This window comes from Castanea sativa, chromosome 7 (assembly GCF_040712315.1).
Source record: "Castanea sativa cultivar Marrone di Chiusa Pesio chromosome 7, ASM4071231v1".
In the NCBI taxonomy this organism is placed as follows: domain Eukaryota; kingdom Viridiplantae; phylum Streptophyta; class Magnoliopsida; order Fagales; family Fagaceae; genus Castanea; species Castanea sativa.
The window spans coordinates 42,182,161-42,197,744 of NC_134019.1; the positions used below are offsets into that span (position 1 = coordinate 42,182,161).

At 37.5% G+C, this 15,584-nt stretch overlaps 1 protein-coding gene across 1 annotated transcript; it reads left to right on the forward strand.

Annotated features, from left to right (window-relative positions):
- The first annotated feature begins 1,820 nt into the window (after positions 1-1,820).
- On the forward strand, positions 1,821-6,205 carry LOC142642030 (cucurbitadienol 11-hydroxylase-like). Its single transcript, XM_075816378.1, has 9 exons — positions 1,821-2,064; positions 2,540-2,867; positions 3,725-3,874; positions 3,995-4,243; positions 4,348-4,437; positions 4,568-4,646; positions 4,836-4,942; positions 5,093-5,220; positions 5,933-6,205. Exons 1-9 carry the CDS (start codon positions 1,865-1,867, stop codon positions 6,024-6,026), a joined length of 1,425 nt encoding a protein of 474 aa, XP_075672493.1. The 5' UTR covers positions 1,821-1,864; the 3' UTR covers positions 6,027-6,205.
- Positions 6,206-15,584: the final 9,379 nt, after the last annotated feature.

Here is a 15,584-nt window from a genome sequence, read left to right on the forward strand (position 1 = left end):
GTAGCAAAATTCAGATGGATTTTTGTTAGGAACCTAGTGGTTCCTAATGGGGATGGATGGGAATTGTAGGGTATTAGCATTATAGGAAAATTGACTTAATTTAAGGTAGTTAGTGGTCACCTCCATAGAAAAATATTAAGAGATAGAGTGAGATTGCACTAAGTAATCAATTTGCTTATTCTTCAATGATATCTAATATTGAATTACAATCATATATTTATAGGAGACTAGCTTTAATGTTATTGGTCCACATGACTTAAAATAATTAGCTAGTTAGTTCAACTAGTACATATATGAATTAAGCTATATGTTTCTTTGTTTTGAACTCCAAACGATAGAAAATTTCATTACTCAAAACCAATATACAAGTATGAAAGCCAAAATCCATTGTGGTTGGTTGCTAGGGAGGCTACAACCATTCCTCCAAAAGAGAAAACCGAAGATGGGAGTACAAGAAACTTCTAACCTAAGTTAGACCCGTGGTTGCACCTTACACCTGGGTGCTCATGATCTTTTGATACTCATCCCACAGAGACCTCGCACCATCCATAATGGTTTAAGGGTGTACCTGCTATATTTCCCAAAAGCCCCCACATTCACCCGTCTTTTGCATAAGTTGTCTCTAGTTGGTAGACAATTTTTATAGGCCCTCTAGATAAAGGTGCGAACCTTTGGTGGGACTCGAAGCTTCCAAATCTCTCTTCACGTTGCTCCCTACGTTTGTGCCGATGAGTTTTCTGCAGTGTTGGGATTTTGCAATCGGAGTGCCATTTGGTATGTGGTGCGGACTAAGAACTTTTGGGCTCTGTTCTCCATCCAAACCAGGGAATCTTGTACGTTGAAGTGATTCAGTGGGATGGCCAGAATGTCTTCACAGGTTCTTTGATTGAACGTAGCATACAACTTGTCCCTATCCCATTGTCTGGTATCTTCCTTGATCAGATCACATACCCGTAGCTCACTAGGAGGGTCTTGCAAGAACACTGGTTTATGGGGCAGCCATTTATGCGTTGATGAGCTATGTGAACTCAGTTCCTAGCTAACTCATCCTCATCTCAACTAACTAATTAACTAAATGATCAATATATGTAATTAACTACTGAAGGGATGAAATTACCAGAATTGTTATGATATTAAAATATTATACCAAATATGAGATTTCTAACATTTTTACTGGGTCTATTACATTAGCGGTTAAATTAAACAACAACCAAATTTTCTTAGGTATAACTGTACAAGTATAAGTTCATTGGCCTACTGATCTGACCAGTAAAGTTAATCCGTGTTTAATAATATTATATTTATATATGCTTTTGCCCATAGAAGAAATATGAAAAACATTAAATAATGATATGATTTTTTTTTTGTTGATAGAAACATAAATGATATGATAAGAAAAGTTTTTCAAATGATTTGACTATAGGTTTGTATAATATCATGGAAATAAAATTTCAAACGCTCATATAGCACGATATTCGATTGTTTACTTGATCCGAAGATTTTTCGTAGTGATGGTATTAAATTGGCCAGATGAATTATGAATCACATCTTTGATTACAATGAATGCCGAAACGGAAGTTTTGGGATCACGCCGCTTAATATTATTATCTATTTGAAGTTTGAAGTTTGAACCAAATGGGAAGAAGGAAAAGTCACTCACGTGTTTTCTTTTGCTGGGTAAAGAAAGACTGGTACTTGCCAGTTGCCAGTTGCCACCCACGTCTTTTATTTTTAGAGACTGATCTCATTCTTTGCCTATATAAAGAACCTCACTCTCTCCTTAAGGAATCAACCTAAACTTCCACCAATACTCTTTAGTAGTGGTCCTCTATTCCTCCCCAGCAATACTAATATCTAATTTAAGATGTGGTCTGTTTGGCTTTCTGTTATTAGCTTGCTTATTGTGATTTCCACGCATTGGGTTTATAGGTGGAGGAATCCTAAATGTAAAGGAAAATTACCTCCTGGTTCTATGGGCATCCCACTTATTGGGGAGACCCTTGATTTTCTAGTATCAAACAACTCACTGGACACCCCACCTTTTATCAAGAAAAGGATGATGAAGTGAGCCCCCAATAATGTGCATGCAAACTTTTTTTTTTTTTCCAAGAGTCTTGTGTCTTAACTGATTGACACATCTTGAATCTTGATGTTTCCAACAGAGACATATATCTTTGATTGTATTATTTATGCTTGTTTGAAATGGGTTCCTCATTTGACTAACTAATCATCTTCTCTCTCTTCCTAACTCGTTTTCTTTAGTATTTTTTTTTTTTCACTATTTTGAATATGAGCCATTATTAGCTCAAAAAGTCTACTATCACAACAATTTTTACAATTTTTGTCAAAGTTTACCACATGAGCAAGTTATGGCAAAAATTATGGCACACTTATTGTTTTTAGCTACATGCAACTTTTTTTGCATTTTGGTTATGTTTAACCTATGAACATGAATATATATATATATATACACACACACCATCTTGTTCTAACTAATCTGTAATTTATTTATTTAATTTATATTGGTAATGTTTTTTAGATTTGGGCCAATATTTCGGACAAGTTTGGCAGGACGGCCAATGGTGGTATCATCTGATCCTGAATTCAATTATTATGTTTTTCAACAAGAAGGAAAATTGGTTGAACAGTGGTATATGGACTCCTTTTCTAAGCTTCTTGGCCAAGATGTAACAAGACTTAGTAATCAAAGAAACATTCATAAGTACCTTCGGAACACAATCTTGAGTCATGTTGGTCCTGAGGCTCTCAAGGACAAGTTGTTGCCTTACTTAGAGGATGCGATAAGTCAAAAATTGCAAGGTTGGTCTAAGCTACCCAGTTTGGAAGTGAAGAAAAGCCTTGCAGTTGTAAGTTCTTATATTAATCCAAGGACCTTATAAGGACAAAGTTTAATTGCAAAATTAGTTGTAGTCTTACGCTGCAATCTTACTCAATATGTTTTTATTTGAGGTGAATTTTGTCAAATCCACCATTAGATTACATCTTCTTCTTGTATCCACAATGCTTGAAAATTTCTAGAAAATTAAAAATCAATAGTTATGTCACCAATAAATTTTTTAAGTTACAAATTTTGTAATTTAAAATTATACATAAAATATAGACTTATAGATCATATAGTAAAAAATATCTAATTGACACAAAATTTGACACATGTATTAGAAGTGTAAAGAATATGTAATTTAACGGTTAAATTCTCAAAATATGTCGTAATATTTATTTTACTGAGTATGGTTGTAGTCTTGGACTACAATCAATTTTGTAGCTAAACCTTTTCCATCTTATAATGCTTGTAAAGTTGCTAGATAGTACAAAGTTTTCCTTCAAATAGAGTTGGAGGAATCTCCTCCAACTCATTAAGTTGCGGTTCAGAACACTATTCATGTGTATTAACTCACATAATCACATGATTATTAAGTAAGTCATATGACTAAAATATACATAAATAGTCTTAAGTTATCAAGCAGTGAGTTGGAGGAACATTCATACAAAATAGTTTGGAGGAAGATTCTATATTTGTTATAAAAACTTTTTGCAATTGAAAATAAAAGAATAAATCTAAGTAAATAATGGCATGGATAAATTTACAATAACAGTGAATTTAGGTTTATTATTATTATTGTTATTTAATTTGTTTTGGTTTTTTGATGACTTGAAATTAAAATAGCTACTACAAAAGATACTTATTACCTTTATTTTTATGCAGATGATTTTTAAACTTACAGCAAAACTATTGATAAGTTATGACGCAGAGAAATCCGGAGATAATATTGATGATTTTTTTAGTAACTTCATGGAAGGATTTATGAAATTACCTATAAACATTCCTGGTACTGCTTACCATAAATGTCTACAGGTATAATTCCTTCAAAACACTTTTAACACTTTTCAATTGCAAAACATATGATATCTCTGTTTTTTTACTCTAAAATTTATTTAAATTTAATCTAATATAGTGGCACAATTGTCATTACAGAAACGGCAGAAGGTGGTAAACTTGATAACTAACATATATGAGGAGAGAAAGCGTAATCCCGAAATTGGCAAAGGAGATTTTCTTGATCAAATTTTGATGGACATGAAAACTGAAACATTCTTGACAGATAAATTTATAATCTATGTGATGTTTGGGCTTCTCCTTGCCAGCTTTGAGACTATATCCTCAACTCTTACATTAGCTATTAAATTACTTAGCGAAAAGCCAAAAGTGGTGCAAGAATTGACGGTTAGTGACACATAGAGGAGCCAAATTTTCTTGAATTAGATTTAGAAAATGCCCCTTTTGTGTTTAGTACTACTAAAGAACATTTTTTTTTTTTTTTGAATTAGGAGGAGCATGAAGCAATTATTAAAAGTAGAGAGGATGCCAATTCTGGACTCACATGGAAGGAATACAAATCTATGACATTTACTCATAACGTGAGTAGATAATTTCACCTTTTTTTTTTTTTTTTTCCTGGGCATATTTTAAGTTTCTTTTTCGATTTCCCAAATAAAGGGGCTCTAGCTATTGACAACATTTCTTGACGCCATTGAATCGGAAAAATAGGTTGTCAATGAATCACTTAGGCTGGCTAGTGTTGCTCCGGGGATTTTGAGGAAAACAATCCAAGACATTGAAGTAAATGGTAAGCTCAAAATAAAATTGGTTTGGTCTGATGTCAACATCAATATTGACATCTTTGAACCATAATGATTCCTTTTTCTTTTTTCCTCTTATCTTTGATATATGAAAAGAATACTTGATATCATACATTAATATATATATATATATATATATATATATATATATATATTTTTAAACACTTTCATTTTAGGATATACAATTCCAAAAGGCTGGTCTCTTATGGTGGTTCCTTCTGCCATTCAACTGAACCCAAACATTTATGAGGACCCTCTTAGCTTCGATCCATGGAGATGGCAGGTGTGTTGAAAAAAACCCTTGATACTCATCACTCACCACTCACCACTCACCATGCATGACCACCCAATCTAACATGGACTGAATTTTGGTGGGATTACCTAAAACTATCTTCTTATTTTTTGCTGAATTTCATTCACTTTGATCTAAAAGGGTATCTCAGCGAACGTCACAGCAAAGAACTTCATACCTTTTGGAGCAGGCATGAGGACATGTGCAGGAGCAGATTTCAGCAAGGTTTTTATGGGCGTCTTCCTACATGTGTTAGTCACCAAATACAGGTGCTTCCAAGTTCTTATTCTTAATTAACTGCATGCATATATATCACACTAGAACTGGCTTTTCAATTGTATTAGTAGTATCAATATGCATGTACGATCCAGGGTTTAATAAAAAATCATACTTAAAATAATGATATAATTGAAATTAAATGATAATATAGAAATTAAAAATAAAGGAACAAAATTAGATAATGTAAAGTGGTGAAAGTATATAATGTGAAATTTAAAATAAAATAAAAAAACTAAAAAAGTTGTAATAGATTATTAAAATAATCTAAAATGAATGATAAACTCGTCTTAAATTTGTCAAAACTTTTGGCCATAAAGTTTTATCCGGAATAATATTTTAAATTTTGTGAAAATTTCATAATAGATTTTTACTTAAAACAAACTATATTTATTATTTTAATTATACTTATAGTTCAACACATGGAAAAAACTTGTACAACACTTTCATTTAGTCACATAACGGACGCAGGATATGTAAGATCAAAATTTAATTATTAAACCAAAAAATTATGGTGGATAATTAAATAATTCAAATAATAACTCTTTAATAGTTTCTAGGTCCCATATTAGTTAATTCAAATAATAACTCTTTAATAAAGAAGTATACTTGGAAAAAAAAAGTAATAAATTGACATAGTTTTAACATTTAAGACCCAACTTTTATTATATAGTACATGAAGTAGATAATTTGAATCATGTGTAGGTGGACTATAATAAAGGGTGGACAGGTGATGCGGACTCCTGCTTTAGGATTTGGAGATGGTATTCACATTCAGGTCTTAACAAAGCATGCATGATAGCTGTATTTCATCATGAAGCTCGTGGAGCAAGATGACCATAATATTATATGTTAATTAAGTTGTGTGCTTTTCTGTAATATATATCTTTATTCTCCAAGGTATGTTTGGAAGGGAGGAAATGGAACAAATAATAGGGGGTAATGCCAATAGAATATATTGTAATTTAGTACATTCCGGTTAGGTTCCTATCGCTTCTCTATTCATATCCTCCCATCTCTCTCAATCCAAACATAGAGTAAAATTTCAATTATTATTGTATTGTACACATTAAATTTTTTTTTTTAAGTAAGAGTTTTTAAATAAAATTTCCTCTTATAAGAATCTCTCCCTTTGTGAGAGAGAGAGAGAGAGAGAGAGAGAGAGAGAGATTTAACTTGAGGAACAAATACAACTTTGAGTGAATTAAATGGGTTCAATAATGCCTTAGTTAAGAGGATTTTTTTTAAAAAGCCTAGGAGCTAATCACGAAATACAAGATAACAATAATGGAAGTATGGGACTGATGCAAATAGAATTAACAACTAAGACATTGAAGAAAACTTACTTGCAGTAATCGAAAAACTTGATACAAGTATCAAAGAACTAAATTACAATACTAGTATCGAAGTAGATGACAACAAATAAATGTCGAGGTATTGATGTTGGATGATTGTGTCATTTCCCTTCTTGAGTAGCCTCATTTTATAAGCAAAATGAGTGGGCACCATCAATAACTTTATAAGTCAGGAGAGTAGTTTCTTATCTTTTTGGTAACCATCTTTCTTTATCTTCATGTCTTCCACCTTTTTCTCTAAAAGTACAAATAAATAACTCTTCCACTTGAATCATGTATGGCTATTACTCTGTGACAAACAATATCATACAGTATACTCCACACAAAAAAAAAAGAAAAAAAGAAGTGACAACAACATTTATTTCCCCACGTAATTTGATTGTGTTATTTCTTAATTCAACCTAATCAAATTTAGCTTATCAAAAGCAATGTTTTGAAATCCCTATCATTTCAGTTAGAATAGCCAAAATTTTTCGTTCTAATACATAAAAGGATACAACAAACCCCCTATTCTACTACCTTCGTAAAAATTTCAACTTGCATTTGAATGTGTGTGTATGTGTATATGTGTGTATATAAATATATACCTACTATCATGTAATCCGTGTTTATGAACGGAAATAATAAATTGTAGTAGTGCTATTGATGTTAGCTTAAGTTATAAAACATATAAGATATTAGTTCGACCAGGATATTTAGAAGTACTAAAATAGTTTTTCTTACAATTTTCATGATATTAGTTATCCTAAATTTCTCATTACATTGCTATTATGTATATAATTTTGAAAATCATTATTGGATATTACATATACAATATCAATTCGCAATCACGATCCATGAAATTCTACTATATACAGCACAAAATAAAAGAATAAATTGGTCTAATAGTATCTCCTAAATTGCATAGGAGTAGGTGCATGAGATCGTTTAACTCAATTACAATTTGTTATGTTTAAGATCCTGACATTCAAAATATCTTAATAGAAATAATATAAAAAAATATGTTCATTAGTTTAGAGGAAAAATAAAAGTAAAAATCTAAACAATTTAATTTATATGGAAAGCTAACAAAAGTAAAATTAAATTTTGAATCTAATTAAATTTTCTCTAAGCATTGGTTATGTATACAGTCCATTACTAACTAGGTAATATATATATATATATATATATATATATATATTGTAAGTGCACAATTGCACCTGGACCCAAGAACAGTTATGGGCTCAGGCCCAATGAGCCTTAAACAATGAAAATTTGTAGAGAGTGGGCTTGAAACCCAGGTTAGAAGTGAGTGAAGATTAAATGACAAACTAAAGATTGCCAGTATTAGGAAACAGCAAAGAGTAATGTAAATAGGTCTCCTCGGACGTAAGCCGAGAGCTGTTCTTATATTATCTCTCTCTCTTTGTCTTTTTTCTTTTTAGGTTACAAAAAGTTCCGTCGTCATTTCTGTTCTAGGTCTTTCCTTAAATACTCTTCTTCTTAATACTTTATACACGTGTTGCCCCCAACTCCTCCCTTAGTATAGATATTTCTTTTCTTAGTGCCTTTGAACAGTAACTAGAAGTTTCCCTTCCACTGTTTAAGTGTCACCTCCCCATTAATGCGGCCAGGGTGGTAGGTGCAGGGTCTTTAATGTGGAGGTAGCAGCCTTTGTCTTTGACATTTCTTCAACACTGGTGCTTCTGGGGCATTCAAGGGTTCACCCCTTTTAACCATTGGTCTTGACCGTGTCATTCCCTAACCTGTACCATGAAGTCCCGGGTTTCTCTGGTGTCAGTCCGAGGGTAAGTTCACCCTCGGGCGGGTCCTCGGACCCTCGGCGCATGGGCCGACCCATAGTATTAACAATTTCCAAACCCGGGGTCGGTCGGCCCTCCTTAACACGGCCCAAAAGGCACATGTTCCCATCAGGATCTTTTTACACCCCACAATAGCCCCTCAAAACTCTAATTTTCAACGTCCGAGGAGAAAAATAGGGTTTTGATCCGACGAGAACCTGCTCTACACACTTTATAAGTGATGGCACGTGTGGAAATCGTTTTGCGTCCCAGAAGATGACACTTGGCGGTTTTATTTTCGAAAACGCGCGCATTTATTACTGTAAGTTACTCTTTGTCTCCCACGTTCAACGGTGAGATGGGCATCCAACGGTTCTCATTACTCCACGAAATTTTAGGCGGGACAGACATAATTTCGAGGCCGCCTTTTCGCACGTCGTGACGCTTCGGGAACCCGCGCCTTCATTTAATTCCTCAGGGGGTAATCCCATCAAGACATCGGCCATCATACCTTACTCTGTAAAACCGTGGAGATTTGCACATCTTGAACCTTGTAAGTTCTTGCTCCTATTCTAAACCTTTTCTCCTCAATATTTGTCCTCGGCTACCAATACAAACACTCTCCCTTTTAAAGTTTAGTCTATCGTCTCTCTGTAATGGGAAAATTCAAGTGTCTAGTTGATACCGCCGCTGGGATGGAAGGCTTTAGAGCCAAATACCATATTCCCAGCGACGTAGGGTTAGAATACTGCCCGGCAATAGCCGTGGCCGGTTCTAGGAAAGAGGGAGAGGTTATCATCCATATGATAGCCTTCATAGAGGGTGGGATGACCCTTCCAATGAAACCCGTAATGAGGGAGTATCTTCGCAACCACAGGTTGTGTCCCGACCAATGCCTTCCAAACGTTTTTAGAGTTCTAGGTAGTGTAGATGCTCTAAACGAGCAGATGGGTTTAAACCTCACATGGCACGATGTCGTGTTCCTATATGAGTCCCACAAACTTTCTAAAGTAGGTTATTATATGAAATCTCGGTCTAGAACCGTTAGGCTAATCTCATGTCTGCCCAAATCAAACAAAGGCATGAAGGACGACTACTTGATCGTGTCCGGGAACTGGCACGATGGCTTTCACTGCCCAGTTCAGTGGGGGGATCCAGGTGCGACGTCGTAGGATTAATCTCCCCACAACACAACTTCTCCTAACACACACACAGAAATGCGTATTTGTATTTACTTAAACTTGTTAAATATTTGTGTGAATCTAATCAGGTTTGTTTGTTTTGACGTCTTTTTTGCAGATAAGCAGCACGTGCGTCCTCGCCTGAGTCACTGTAACGTTGCCGATTTAAACCGGGTACTTCGCTCCGAGGTGTTCGTTAGCGAAGACTTACAACTCCGGGCGGCTCACCTCATTCTCGGATACACTCCCCTTTCCAAAGACTTCCAAGAGATAGAGGACGCCATTATTGCAGGCGACCGAAGACGGAAGAGGATCAACGTAGCTCGGCGCCATTTTTTGGACGACCGTGACCTCCCGGACGCTCCTAACACCGTTCTGTACAACCGGGCGATAGCAGCAGTCCCCCTCGCCGTGCATGCACAAACAGCTGTCATTCCAGAAGAGCAGGTGTCTTCTTCACACACCCTTGACGATGAGATAGATCAATTCCATCTCGAAGACACCGAGAGACCTCACGGGAACCAGTTTGTAGTGCTTTCCGACGAGGAAGAAGAAGCAACCGAGGCCTCTGGAATTGCAGGGTTTGTAGTTGCCCTTCCCGAGGATGAATCCGTAGAAGACATGGGACGAATGGAGGGTCTTCTCACTAATAGGGCTGCCAAAGTTGCAGAGAAGAAGAAAAAGGGGCCGTCCCAAGTTCTCCCAGTTTTACCTCATCCTCCTCCTCCAGCTGAGCCCAAACTGCTAGCCGAGGATCCCAAGAGGAAGAGGAAGGGGGATGATGAGGGGACGACTAATAAAGAGCCCAAGAAACCACGCCAACAACTCCCCCCGGCCCATCAGCAGAAGCTGGATAAGGGCAAGGGTAGATCCCGTTCAGTTGAACTCGGGGAAATCAGGGATGAGGCTGTAGTGCGCCGAGCACCGGCCACCTGGTCCCCCGATCTAAGGCTGGACGGCGCCCCTATCTCCTGTCAGTCCAGTATAAGGGCAGTTCAACAAGGCCACGCCCATCACCTGGCCGAGGTCCTAGAACGCCCTCTTCTGCTGCCCAAGGACATGGAGACCTTGGAAAAGATGGGCCAACCACAACTATTCCTCTCTCTAAAAAGAGACTTAGCGCTGGTAAGTGTTTCTCCCTTCAACAATATTTATAAGTAAATTAGTTTTTGTTATTCCTAACTCCATCATGCTTTTTTACAGGCTATTCAGGAGGTCTTTGTAGCTGAAAAGTTTATTGAAGACGCTCGGAAAGTAGCCAGGGCTGAGCTCGAAGTTAGGGTGGAGACTGAGAAGACCTTAGGTATAGCCCTTGCCGAGAACGAGAAGCTGACCTTGGAGGTAGCAGAGCTGAGGAGAGAGAAGAATGGGGTCGAATCAAACTTGAAGACCATGGAGACCCAGATAGAAGGACAGCGCAAACTCCTTAAGGAAAGAAATGAAGAGCTCTCCCAAGCTCAAAGGGAGTGCTCGGATCTGAAGAAACAACTGGCTCTGATGAAGGAAGAAGCCAGCTCCTTCCAACTCTCTCTTCAAGCTGCCAAGCAGGCAAGTTTTGACGAAGGGGTAGCGACCACCGAGGAACAGCTGACAGAGGAATTCGCGGCTTTATGCCGCGAATACTGTCAAAAAGTATGGGGGGAAGCTTTAAACGTAGCAGGAGTTCCCCAGTCTTCGGATTTGAGGAAGTCCGAGAACGTTTGGCTTCCCCTAGAAATACAGGAGATTGAAGAGGCTCCTGCTGCTACTCCTACCCCTGAGACAACTCTTCCTGTTCTACCTCCGATGGTCCCACAGCAGATTCCTGATCCTACAGAACCTTTTGGTTCCAATAAAGAAAAGGAAGGAGGAGTAGATGCAGAGAAGGACTTGAACCAGATAATGGAACCCAACGTCCTTCCAACAAAGACAGCGGATAAGGGAAAGCAGGTTATGACTCCTTTTGAGCTGGAGTTGAGAAAGACCGAGGGCACTAGTACCTCTCAGCAAGATCCTCCTCCAACAGCTTAGAACTTAGCTTAGGGCTTCTCTTTTTCCATTCTTTTTTTGTTTTTGAATTATATATTGTAATGTATATTCAACTTGATTAATGAAGAACAATTTCGTTTGCTTTTCACTTGGATTGTGTCTGCTTTTTTCTTTATTCTTTATGTACTTATTACAAAAGTTTTCCCATTAAGTCATATCAAAAGTTTCTCAGAGTATAAAAATCTAACTCCAAGGATTGCACAATCGTAACTTCCACATAATCATGCGTATATTACTAAAGATTTAATACGAGGTGACATAGTTAACACGTTTGAACAATGCCTTGATAAAAAAGGAAAGAGGACTTCATATGACGATTAAGCCCTTATAATGCATAACACTGTTTCTAGTAGGATGTAAGATCCGAGGACCATTCCTTACACAAATTCACTCAATACTTAAAGATATAAAACTTAAGATCCGAGTTAATAAACAGTAAGGTATTAACATCCAGACACAATCAGAAGTTAACTTTAAGCAAAGTCATAGTCCGAAGACAAATCTTAAGCAATCTTTCGTTTAATTGCAAATGTTAGTTTTCCCCAAAGTAGGAGGTCCGAGGACCCGGCATAACTAAGGTTCTGTTTGATTCTTTAAAACAATAACTTCAAATGTTAATTTTCCCAAAGTAGGAGGTCCGAAGACCCGGCATAACTAAGGTTCTGTTTAACAGATGATAAGACATCAATTTCCACAAGGTTTGTGGTCCGAGGACTACACTTAACCAAGTTTCTGTTTGATTCTTTAGAACAGTAACTTCAAATGTTAACTTTCCCAAAGTAGGAGGTCCGAAGACCCGGCATAACTAAGGTTCTGTTTAACAAATGATAAGACATCAATTTCCACAAGGTTTGTGGTCCGAGGACTACACTTAACCAAGTTTCTGTTTGATTCTTTAGAACAGTAACTTCAAATGTTAATTTTCCCAAAGTAGGAGGTCCGAAGACCCGGCATAACTAAGGTTCCGTTTAACAAATGATAAGACATCAATTTCCACACGGTTTGTGGTCCGAGGACTACAGTTAAGCAAGTTTCTTACTGATTCTTTAGAACAGTAACTTCAAATGTTAATTTTCCCAAAGTAGGAGGTCCGAAGACCCGGCATAACTAAGGTTCTGTTTAACAAATGATAAGACATCAATTTCCACAAGGTTTGTGGTCCGAGGACTACACTTAACCAAGTTTCTGTTTGATTCTTTAGAACGGTAACTTCAAATGTTAATTTTCCCAAAGTAGGAGGTCCGAAGACCCGGCATAACTAAGGTTCTGTTTAACAAATGATAAGACATCAATTTCCACAAGGTTTGTGGTCCGAGGACTACACTTAACCAAGTTTCGTTTGATTCTTTAGAACATTAACTTCAAATGTTAATTTTCCCAAAGTAGGAGGTCCGAAGACCCGGCATAACTAAGGTTCTGTTTAACAAATGATAAGACATCAATTTCCACAAGGTTTGTGGTCCGAGGACTACACTTAACCAAGTTTCTGTTTGATTCTTTAGAACGGTAACTTCAAATGTTAATTTTCCCAAAGTAGGAGGTCCGAAGACCCGGCATAACTAAGGTTCCGTTTAACAAATGATAAGACATCAATTTCCACAAGGTTTGTGGTCCGAGGACTACACTTAACCAAGTTTCTGTTTGATTCTTTAGAACGGTAACTTCAAATGTTAATTTTCCCAAAGTAGGAGGTCCGAAGACCCGCATAACTAAGGTTCTGTTTAACAAATGATAAGACATCAATTTCCACAAGGTTTGTGGTCCGAGGACTACACTTAACCAAGTTTCGTTTGATTCTTTAGAACGGTAACTTCAAATGTTAATTTTCCCAAAGTAGGAGGTCCGAAGACCCGGCATAACTAAGGTTACGTTTAACAGATGATAAGACATCAATTTCCACAAGGTTTGTGGTCCGAGGACTACACTTAACCAAGTTTCGTTTGATTCTTTAGAACAGTAACTTCAAATGTTAATTTTCCCAAAGTAGGAGGTCCGAAGACCCGGTATAACTAAGGTTCTGTTTAACAAATGATAAGACATCAATTTCCACAAGGTTTGTGGTCCGAGGACTACACTTAACCAAGTTTCTGTTTGATTCTTTAGAACAGTAACTTCAAATGTTAATTTTCCCAAAGTAGGAGGTCCGAAGACCCGGCATAACTAAGGTTCTGTTTAACAAATGATAAGACATCAATTTCCACAAGGTTTGTGGTCCGAGGACTACACTTAACCAAGTTTCTGTTTGATTCTTTAGAACAGTAACTTCAAATGTTAATTTTCCCAAAGTAGGAGGTCCGAAGACCCGGCATAACTAAGGTTCTGTTTAACAAATGATAAGACATCAATTTCCACAAGGTTTGTGGTCCGAGGACTACACTTAACCAAGTTTCTGTTTGATTCTTTAGAACAGTAACTTCAAATGTTAATTTTCCCAAAGTAGGAGGTCCGAAGACCCGGCATAACTAAGGTTCTGTTTAACAAATGATAAGACATCAATTTCCACAAGGTTTGTGGTCCGAGGACTACACTTAACCAAGTTTCTGTTTGATTCTTTAGAACAGTAACTTCAAATGTTAATTTTCCCAAAGTAGGAGGTCCGAAGACCCGACATAACTAAGGTTCTGTTTAACAAATGATAAGACATCAATTTCCATAAGGTTTTTGGTCCGAGGACTACACTTAACCAAGTTTCTGTTTGATTCTTTAGAACAGTAACTTCAAATGTTAATTTTCCCAAAGTAGGAGGTCCGAAGACCCGGCATAACTAAGGTTCTGTTTAACAAATGATAAGACATCAATTTCCACAAGGTTTGTGGTCCGAGGACTACACTTAACCAAGTTTCTGTTTGATTCTTTAGAACAGTAACTTCAAATATGAGAGCCAGCCATAACTTTGAAACATTAATTGACAAAAGCTTATTTGATTAATAATAATACCTTCTAAGATTATTTACATTCCATGGACGTGGTACAACTCGTTCATCCAGGTCAACTAACCTATACGACCCTACGCCTGCTATTGAAACAATGCGGTAGGGGCCTTCCCAGTTAGGTCCTAGCTTACCCCATGCTGGGTTCTTAGAAGTGCCTACAACTTTCCTTAATACAAGATCACCAGGCGCAAGTGGCCTTAGTTTCACGTGGGCATCATGTCCTTGTTTTAGCTTCTGCTGATAATAAGCCATTTGGACCATAGCTGCCTCACGCCGTTCTTCAAGTAAATCAAGATCTCTCTCTAGAAGTTCCTTGTTATTCTCCGGACTAAAAGAACTTGTCTTTAGAGTAGGAAATCCAGACTCCAATGGTATCACCGCCTCGGCTCCATAAGCCATAGAGAATGGCGTTTCTCCAGTGGACCTGCGCGGAGTGGTCCGATACGTCCACAGGACATGAGGGAGCTCTTCTACCCATCTGCCTTTCGCATCATCCAACCTCTTCTTGAGCCCGTTGACTATGACCTTGTTAACGGCCTCGGCCTGTCCATTTCCTCGAGGATAAGCTGGGGTAGAGTATCTGTTTGTGATGCCCATGTTACTACAGTACTGCCTAAAGGCGTTGCTGTCAAATTGAACGCCATTGTCCGAGATAAGAGTATGTGGTATACCAAATCTAGTAACAATATTCTTCCAAATAAACCTCTTGGAATCAACATCTCGGATATTGGCTAAGGGCTCAGCTTCGACCCATTTAGTGAAGTAGTCTGTCCCTACGAGCAGCCATCTTTTGTTTCCAGCAGCTCTCGGGAATGGCCCTACAATGTCCAAGCCCCATTGTGCGAAAGGCCAAGGGCTAGACAGAGGATTAAGAACCCCTCCCGGTTGGTGGATATTAGGGGCGAACCTCTGATTCTGATCACACTTTCTGGAAGTTTCCTGTGCCTCCCTCTGCATATTAGGCCACCAATAACCCTGAGTCAGGGCTCTATGGGCTAAGGACCTTCCCCCAGTATGACTCCCACAAATTCCTTCATGCAATTCCTCCAGCAACGATTCTGTTGATTCAGGGTGTACAC

Excerpts from the sequence above, each read along its gene's own strand:
- LOC142642030 (XM_075816378.1), top strand. The coding sequence starts at position 1,865 with ATGTGGTCTGTTTGGCTTTCTGTTATTAGCTTGCTTATTGTGATTTCC. Across the intron at positions 4,438-4,567 it reads CTATGACATTTACTCATAAC|GTTGTCAATGAATCACTTAG; the intron begins GTGAGTAGATAA and ends TCGGAAAAATAG. Across the intron at positions 5,221-5,932 it reads GTGTTAGTCACCAAATACAG|GTGGACTATAATAAAGGGTG; the intron begins GTGCTTCCAAGT and ends AATCATGTGTAG.